The sequence below is a fragment of the Epinephelus moara genome, chromosome 11 (genome assembly GCF_006386435.1).
Source record: "Epinephelus moara isolate mb chromosome 11, YSFRI_EMoa_1.0, whole genome shotgun sequence".
Taxonomy (NCBI): domain Eukaryota; kingdom Metazoa; phylum Chordata; class Actinopteri; order Perciformes; family Serranidae; genus Epinephelus; species Epinephelus moara.
This window is the reverse complement of record NC_065516.1, coordinates 953,429-963,272: the sequence shown is the minus strand read 5'-3', so window position 1 is coordinate 963,272 and position 9,844 is coordinate 953,429. Positions and strand designations below refer to the sequence as shown.

Below are 9,844 nucleotides of genomic sequence, written 5' to 3'. Positions count from 1 at the left end.
GTGTGTGGAGTCTTGCTGCTATTTTAATTTCAATGTTAGACATTTTAAAGATTTCTTGTGTTGATTTATTTTCTATTTATTAGGGGGCCAAAGCAGCCAAAGCAAACCAGCTATATTTTTTATTTAATGTTAATGTTCAAGTTTAAAGTTTGTTTATTTAACCCTGTTAACAATAAACAGGTCAGTTTCTCATACCAACTGTTGTGGATCATTCTAACTATCCCGATTNTTTTTTATTTAATGTTAATGTTCAAGTTTAAAGTTTGTTTATTTAACCCTGTTAACAATAAACAGGTCAGTTTCTCATACCAACTGTTGTGGATCATTCTAACTATCCCGATTAAGTAGTTGTTCTTGTTAGAGTAATATTGCTTGATCAAACCTTTTCTAACATGACTGACAACAAAATAAGTAACTATGTATAATACACGCTTGGATCGGATTGGTATCGGTATCGGCCAAAACTCAAGGCTGTAACATCAGTATCTGATCGGAAGTGAAAAAGCTGGATCGGGACATCCGTAATATATATATATATATATATATATATATATATATATATATACATATATATATATTAGGGCTGTAGTCAACCGTGAGAAAAAAAAAAATCTTGCACGTTATTTTTATTTCTGCGGTGGTGTGTCTGTGTCACTCTGCAGTTACACCTCCAAAACACGTGTCTGTGTCACTCTGCAGTTACACCTCCAAAACACTAGCTGGCGGTGGAGGACTGTGTTAAGTGCTGTAAATTTTAGCTCAAATCAAACTTTATTTATATTGTTGATTCAAAACACATATTAAACATGGCTTAATAGAGACAATTTCAAACACAAGTATGCAAATTGGCTTCACTATAAATCGCAGAACTTACAGACAAACACTTGTTTTTATCTGGACACATTTCCCCCACCAATACAACATGCAAACGTTATTAGCATAAGTCTATGGCATTTTACATTGTATAAATTAGCCTAGCATCTAGCGATCTTTTCCTCTTCTCATATAAAACCAGGGACAACAGCATGGTACATAATTTGGCTCCATTACAACCCACACCATTCACCGACAAAACAACTGTCTTATACAATATGCTATCGTTATTAGTGCCAGCCTATGGTATTTTACATGGTATACATTAGCCTAGTGACGAGCGGAGATTTCCTCTGCTCATATGAAGCCAGGATAAATCCCGAAGTATAAATCCCTGAAAGACAGATCACACACATGACTTAAAATGCTATTTTAGTGGAGGCTTTACTGTCTTCACAATTTACTGTTTCTAATCTGTGAAATAAAAGTAAATACAAGCTTTGTTTCCACTGAGGGAAATGGTTTCAGCTTACAGAAAGAGACAGGAGGTCTGCGTCACCGCGACGCTGAGCATGAGGGTGAGCGAGTTCAACTTTCTGTCAACAACGGGGGTGTTTTGAAAACATTCCCATTTTCACAGGTAACTTAGCCTGTACCCCCCGCCACAGGAAATAATGGATTAATCCTGGAAAGCTGTTGATGTAGCACTTTCCTCCTTATGAAAGTAACACGGCGATTATTCGTCCAATGAGAATTTGGTCGGATGAGAGCATAGCAACCAAATAATTGACTAGTCGACCAGGAGACTACAGCCCTAATATATATACACACACATATATATATATATATATATATACATATACATATATATATATATATGTGTGTGTGTAGGTGAACAATGGCTGCAGGTGGAGTTACCTGAATTAGCCTCAGATCAATCACATCAAACACATCACACACATCAAATCCACATGAGTGACTTTTAAACACATGCTTCAATGAAAGAGATACTACTTAAAAAAATCTATCATTTTATACAAAAGAGTTAAAATGGTCAATGCTACAAATTCAGTTAGATTAGACTGCTTAAATAATTCTTCCTTCTTTTACATGTCATACCATCTTGTGTTTTCTTTTTTATGTGTCTGAATCTTTAAATATTTGGTTACAGAAATGTGTGTGTGTGTGTGTGTGTGTGTGTGTGTGTGTGTGTGTGTGTGTGTGTGTGTGTTACCTGTCTCTGGTTGCAGATGTGGATGGCAGCCTCCTGCAGGTCTCCCTGACAGGCTCGGAGGCCAAGTCGAGCTTCTCTCTCAGTGAAACCAAGAGCCATCAGCTGAGCCATTTTCTCTGAGTCCGGACACAGACGGCTGTACAGAGACTCTACCTGAAACACACACATCACAGACACACACACACACACACACACACATTTACATATCACAACACGTTTCATTGCTAGGAAACAGAAATAGAACCAGAGCGTGACAGATGAATGAAGAGAAACTTCATCAATCTAACAATAAAAAAACCTCATGGCACCAGATAGTAAAATGGTCTGTATTAATCCTGTCAAATATTTCCTTTATTTTAAACCACAACCTGATTTATTTTGCTGTGATGAGATTATATGAGGTGAAAGGCAGCAGCCTGTGATGTGGGCTGTTTAAAACACCTGTGCATATAATTTTTGAACACATTATGAATGAAAGAAGCTGCCAAGATCAAAATTAAATAAATGAAGACTCAACAAATAAATTAATATGCCATTAAATTGTAGCCTGGAAATCCAGACTCAAATCTAGAAAGACTTTGAGTCTGGCCCTCACCCATACACCCTTCCTACCCAAGGGGCGGCACTTGCTGTATCCCGTTGGCAAAATGGCAAAAACATCCTTCCTGGAAACTAAGGCTTCTAGGGCAATACATAAAGAAATGTTTAAAAAATGATACATAAATAAATAAATAAATTTGGGGAATTAAAGAGGGTGGAAACAATAAATAAATAAATGTAAATATTCATAAATAAGTTTTAAACAAATTTAAGATAAATTTAAAAAATACATCCAAAAATGAATAAATGAATTAATTAAATGAATAAAAATGAATAAATAAAGACAGCAAATCAATTAAAATAACAATAATTGCATTATGCAGAAGAAATGCATAGTGCAATGTGTAAAGAAATAAAAAACAAATAAATAAGATGGGGGTAATAAATATGGGGAAAAGCGCAGAGGAAAAATTATAAATATATTAATAATTGAAAAATTTGTAAATTGATTCAAAGCAATAAAAATAAATAAATATAAAAAATACTAAACTTGCACCGATTAATCGGCAGTGCTCGGAATTGGGTTTTCACGTGATCGGCTATGACCTGCGACCGGCCGGTCAGTCTAAAATATGCAGATTCAAAGCACCGGTCAAATTCCCGGCACGCCGCATGATTGCCATCGTGTAACATCAGCAGCGCACACGCACATGTGCAACTCACGGCTTGGGCGATGTGAGGAAGGGGACCTCAGGGACACACTGGTTTGGGTAGGACAACTGTGGAGTAAATGATTCCGGACAGAGAATCAGGTTTGAGAGAATACTTTAATTTTCAATGCAGGAGGTTCACAACAAGTGTGTATGTGTGTGGTTCTGAAATAAACCAAAGGAAAAATAGCTTTACACTCAATTCTTACAAATATGGCTTCTCACCTTAATCATTCACGCACACACATCAAAAGAGAGAAGGAGAAAGTTGTTAATTGTCCGTGTTAAACTGAACTGTGGAGCTCTCACTGCTGCACTGTTCCACTTGAAACTGACGAGGCACGTGTCCACGTGCCGAAGATGCGCGTCCGCGTGCCGTAGATGCGCGTCCGCGTCCTCAGTGCTAAGGGCTTTCGTACAGGCGAACTACACCATGTCGGTTGTATGGAATTTTTGTCTATTCAAGAAATTACTCACAAATGCTATACACAAAGAAATATTATTTTATTTATCTATGTTTTTATCTATGAATGCCTTTTTTACTTATTTATTTTAATACTGTACCTGAAGTTATATTTGAGCAAAAAGGAAAATCGGGATTGGCCTTCCAAACACTCTGCAAATCCGAAATCGGGATCGGCCCAAAAAATTGTAATCCGTGCAAGTCTAAAAAATACATCAACAAAAAAAAAAAAAAAAAAAAAAATTAAATCTGTCTTGTAACTTGAAATTATAATTTCAAAAACATATTATATCAAATTTATAAAAATAAATACATATAGACTTAATGAATAAATTAACCTAACATCAATTGCATAATTAAGTGGAAATGCATAGTGAGATGTATAAAGAAAATAATACAGAAATAAAACAGCTTGGGGAAATAAAAAGAGGGGGAAATGCAAAGGGAAAACCACACACACACACACACACACACACACACANTATATATATATATATATATATATATATATATATATATACATATATATATATACATATATACACATACATACATACATATCCATTAAATAGGGAAGTAAATAAATAGGGGAATAATACAAAGACAAATTAATAAAGAAGCAAATTAAAAATGTTAACACCAGTCTATGCCACACTTAATTAATTAACTAATGCCTACATATATATCTTTTTATATTTTTTGTTTTATTTCGTGGCACAGTAATTCAGCCCTTTATTTCTTGATTGACTGATTGATTTTAGCAGCCTCTGTCCTTCACAATTAACAGACCACATATAACATGTTAATCAGTGAGCTCTAGAGGAGCTGGTAGGTGGATGTTGTTCTTTTGGACAGAGACAGGCTAGCTGTGTCCCTCTGTTTCCAGTTTTTATGCTATGCTATGCTAACATAAACAGAAGCTCATATTAACTGCACAGACACAAGGGTGGTATCAACCTGAACGTCTGACTCTCAGAGAGGAAGAATGTTGAACTATTCCTTTAACTAAAAATCAGGTGAGAAGTAATTCTGGTTGAAGAGAAACAAACAAACAAACTTTGGACAGTTGGCGTTGAGCCTGATCGTCGTTTCCTTCGATGTAGGAGAGGAGACTTTGGAGGAGGTACAGCCGCAGAAACAACACCTCCTCTCTGCCCGTGTTACCCTGGCAACACACACACACACACACACACACACACACACACACAGAGTTAATAATCAAATACATTTAAAAAATAATAAATAATAAACTTGACTTTGTCAATAATGGATGATGCCTGAAGAAAACAAAAACCCTGATGTTTACCACGTTGACACTTTTAAACTAATAATATTTAAGTTTGCATAGAGTATGCTTATATATGGTAAATGTGTTAATATAGTGGAGTGAAGAGTGTGATGTATTAAAACAATCTTATTTTGTTTTTAAGAGAGCACAGGAAAGAAAGATAAAAGCAACAGGCAAAAACATTTTGTCTGTTCCAGTTTAAATATACTTCATATCAGTTTATAAATATGGTTTGGAGGACAGAAACTGCCAAAATCAAAAATAAATATAGAGAAATAAATAAGTTAGGGGAAATAAATAGGGGACAAATGCAAAGGCAAAATAAAAGATAAATGCATTTAAAAATAAATACTTAAATAAATAAATAAACAGGAAAATTAAAAAGGAAAGTAAATAATTACAGTAATTAACACAAAGGTAAATAAATGAAGAGGCAAATTAAAACTAATTGTTTTAACTAAGAAATTAAAAGTTAAAATTTTGGAATATGTGGGGTCTTTAACCAACTGAGGGAGTTTATTTTGAAAGATTTCATTAAAACTTTTAAAACGGTTTATTTTGAAATATTAGGGTGATGTCATGACATGTAGAGTACGAAAGTTGCCAAAATAAAAATGAAATTTTGAAAATATTTAATTACCTCTGTATCATTTCCCCTATTGATTTTTTTTTGTCTAATTTTCCCTTTTATTTATTTTTGTATTTATTTGCGGACATCTTTACTTGTTTTTGTATTTTTTTCTAAAATCTAGTTCCTCTTCATTTTTAAAAACCTAATTAATTAATTAATTAATGTATTATTTTGTCTTTGCCTTTTTACCTGTTTTTATTTCTCCAAACTTATTTATTCCCGTGTTTCTATTTTTGATTTAGGCAGCCACTGACCTCTACACTTACACCGTGTCTTAGTTGGATGCGATGCGAGTGAGCACCAGCGACACTTAGTTTGACTGCATTTTCTATTGGACTGTCCTAACTGCTCGCAAGTGCTGCAGCGCAATGAGCCATGCCATTTTGAATGAAACTTTTGTCAGATGCCACATTTCTATTTTATTCCTGTCGCTTGTGTTGAAAGCGCCACAATGGATGAGAAATGGCTGGTTCACATGGCTGAGATGAGGAGTCATCTGCATGAAACTACATCATTTCACTACAAAAACCTACATAAGTTGGCATCTGGCTGGAGGGAGATCACCAGGAAGATTAACATTTCTGGTAAGAATAGCATGGGATGCTCAGCAGAGCTAGCCTGTTTTATAGAGTGGAGATGGTGGTACGATATAGTCTGGTAGCTACAACGATACCTACATACCTACCTACGTTACCTGTGATAGTATTGTTGTGAATATGAATAATGAGGCAGTACATACTCACCCATCTTTTCAGTGGTTACTCTGAGACCAGAGCTGATAGGTTTTCGTTTACATGACATGAGATCTGCATATAACCGATCCAGACTGACAGCATCCAACGTAATGGAATGTGGCAAGATAGTCAGATGCTCGCTTGCTGTTAGGACACGGTGTTAAACATATTATATGACATGCCGAGGCTGTGAGGAGGAGGATGCCGCTGTGATCGCAACTCTGACGAGGCGGTGCAAGATCCAAGATGGCAGCCCCCAGCTGCTAGACTGCTGGACTACACAACCAACTCTCTCGGAATCACAACTTTTCTCCCCTCGTTTTTTTTTTCTTTTTCTATTTTTCCTTCGCAAAACCGGACAATATTAACACTCCACCTGGATCACCTCGAGGAATATACAGATGAGTGCTACAACAGACTTTGCATCATGAATAAGGAAAAATCATCCGACACATCCAAAGCCAGAATCTCATCCACTCCAAACGCCAAGAGACTCCGTCTGGACTCACTCTCCAGCCCAGGTACCACTTCATCCTCTTCTCCCAAACCACCATGCTGCACTGAGATAAGCGACATTCTCATTTCAATCGCAAATAAACTCTCCAGAATTGCTCTCACTGAAGTGCTGCACAGAGTGTTACAGGACACTGCGTGAAAGCCTGGAATTCTCACAGTGTCAAATCAACACACTCACAAAAGAAAATAAATCTCTACAACAGTCTGTCAACACACTCACTACCCAGCTTTCCTCCGTTACCACACAGCTCACCTCTGTTACAGCCGACAATAAAGCAATAAAGGAGACTATTCTGGATTTACAATCACGTAGCGTGAGGGACAATCTTGTTTTCACTGGCATCCCTGAACACAACACAGACGACCCCGAAAAATCTGTCAAAAAATGCATGTCCAAACAACTCTCAAGCTACCCATCGATACTGTCAACATCATCCTATTCCACCACGTGCACCAACTAAGACCAAAGAACAACAGCACCTGACCACGTCCAATAATCGCAAAATTTGTGCAATTCAAACAGAAAGAGCTGGTGCAACGACAAAACATGGACTGAATGACCAATACCCAAAAGAAATCATGCACAGATGCAAACAGCTACTCCCGATCCGTAAACAGATGATGATACAAGGGAAAAACTTCAGCATTCATAATGACTCCATAAGAATGGGCTCATCATGTCATCACTCAACTTTGTAACTTGGAACGTCCGTGGGTTTGGCTCACAGGCAAAAAAGATAAAAATATTTAATCACCTGGCTACAATACAAGCAGTTATATGTTTGTTACAAGAAACATACCTTTCTGATTCAGACTTCAAAAAAATTAAATCACTGCAATTTATTCACATATTCTCAGCTAATGACAACACAAAACAAAGAGGGGTATGCATTTTAATGAACAAAAAAATCTGATTTGTTCATCACAAGACATCACAGACTCTGATGGTCGTTTTATAATCATTAACATATCAATCAGCATTAGCCCAGTTACAATCTGCAATGTCCATGGCCCAAACAATGATGACCCATCATTTTTAAATAACATCTTCTCATCCATCTCCAACATTTCAAACTGCCCAGTCATAATAGGAGGTGACTTTAAAGTTACAATGTGTAATTTACGTGGTTGTTTATTAGCAAATATCAACTATTGCTTTCATAAATATATATTTACTAAAGTGTAATGCAATTCACATACAAATGGAAGCTTTCTCATAGGCTTAGAATGATTTCTCTATATATACACAGGCAGGGCGCGGTCTGCTGGAGGCTGCCCTCTTGCGTCGCCATATTTGAATACAGTGGCCGAAAGGGATATACGCGCTTCGCCTTTCGCGTTTACCTAGAACTTGCCGTCACTGGAGACGGTTAAGGTGAAGATCAATCCGGGGCGCTTCTGCGTGAACCTGCTTTGTACTTTTATGATTCTGTCGCACTTTAAATGGAGGACCACACATATGTTTTGCCCCGTAAGAGGGAAACCACGCCACCAAATAAAAGAAAAAGGTCAGATAAGCGAGGACGGGACAAAACGCGAGTGAATATCAGCGTTGCTTATTCCAGGTGGAAAGAACTCCTGAAGGAGAAGGATTTCATAAGGGATGCGGAGGTTGCCCGCTTTCTGCTAGACAGGTAATTCAATCTGATTTTAAAATCATTTTGGCTTCATGTTTGCAACTACTTTTCCCTCTTGTCTAAGTTCGAGTGACGGCTACGTTTACGTGCTAACGTTATCCTAGCCTTGGCTAACGTTATCCCAGAGCTACAGCTAAATGGTTAGCCTAGCCTACAGCCTAATCTATTGATTCCTCTCGCGCTGCTGCGAAGGCTGCCACCCTCTCCTCCTCCTCCTCCTATTCCCTCTGGGTAGCCGAGACACTAACGTTACCTCCTCGCCTGGCCGTTCCGCATCGCCTCTACCCGCCGAGACACTAACGTTACCTCCTCGCCTGGCCGTTCCGCATCGCCTCTACCCCCTCGCCCCCTTCCTCTCTCTGGTCTTCCTCCTTTCCCTCTCCCTCTTCCTCTTCCTCCTCTCCCTGTGTCCTTTGGAAGAACACTCTGGAAACGCATAAACACAGCGTTCCAAATTATTATGCAAATGATATTTTTCTCTGATTTTCCTAAATAGTCGATGCAAATGACAGCATAATTTTCAAGTCATCAACTGTTAAAGTTTAATTCAAATGTTATTGAACAAACCTCCCAATGAAAACAGTATTTTTTTCAAAAATAAAAAACTTAAAATGCACTGTTCCAAATTATTATGCACAACAGAGTTTCAAGACATTTTCTAGGTTGCAAAGAACTGAAAATAGTCATTTGTTGAATCTGCAGGTCATATTTACTGAAATCAAAAGCTATTTCAATCAAAAACATCTTAACAGGTCAAGTTACATTTTAACATAGGACCCCTTATTTGATAGCAGCTTCACAATTCTTGCATCCATTGAACTTGTGAGTTTTTGGAGAGTTTCTGCTTGAATGTCTTTGCAGGATGTCAGAATAGCCTCCCAGAGCTGCTGTTTGGATGTGAACTGCCTCCGACCCTCATAGATCTTTTGCTTGAGGATGCTCCAAAGGTCCTCAATAGGGTTGAGGTCAGGGGAGGATGGGGGCCACACCATGAGTTTCTCTCCTTTTATGCCCATAGCAGCCAATGATGCAGAGGTAGTCCTTGCAGCATGAGATGGTGCATTGTTGTGCATGAAGATGATTTTGTTTCGAAAAGCACGGTTCTTCTTTTTGTACCATGGAAGAAAGTGGTCAGTCAGAAACTCCACATACTTTGCAGAGGTCAGGGACCCTAAAGGGGCCGACCAGCTCTCTCCCCATGATTCTGGCCCAAAACATGACTTCGCCACCTCCTTGCTGACGTCGCAGCCTTGTTGGGACATGGTGGCCATGACATGG

The 9,844-nt window shown here is 37.9% G+C and overlaps 1 protein-coding gene across 2 annotated transcripts in view; it reads right to left on the bottom strand.

Moving 5' to 3' along the window:
• Positions 1 to 9,844, bottom strand: part of nub1 (negative regulator of ubiquitin-like proteins 1) — a 50,355-nt gene that overhangs the window by 13,890 nt on the left and 26,621 nt on the right. For both annotated transcript variants that reach the window (XM_050056652.1, XM_050056653.1), the window contains 2 exons: positions 4,818 to 4,925; positions 2,048 to 2,200 (listed from right to left, as the gene is read on the bottom strand). In XM_050056652.1, the coding sequence (XP_049912609.1) occupies positions 2,048 to 2,200; positions 4,818 to 4,925 (261 nt within the window). The remainder of the gene's footprint in view (positions 1 to 2,047; positions 2,201 to 4,817; positions 4,926 to 9,844) is intronic.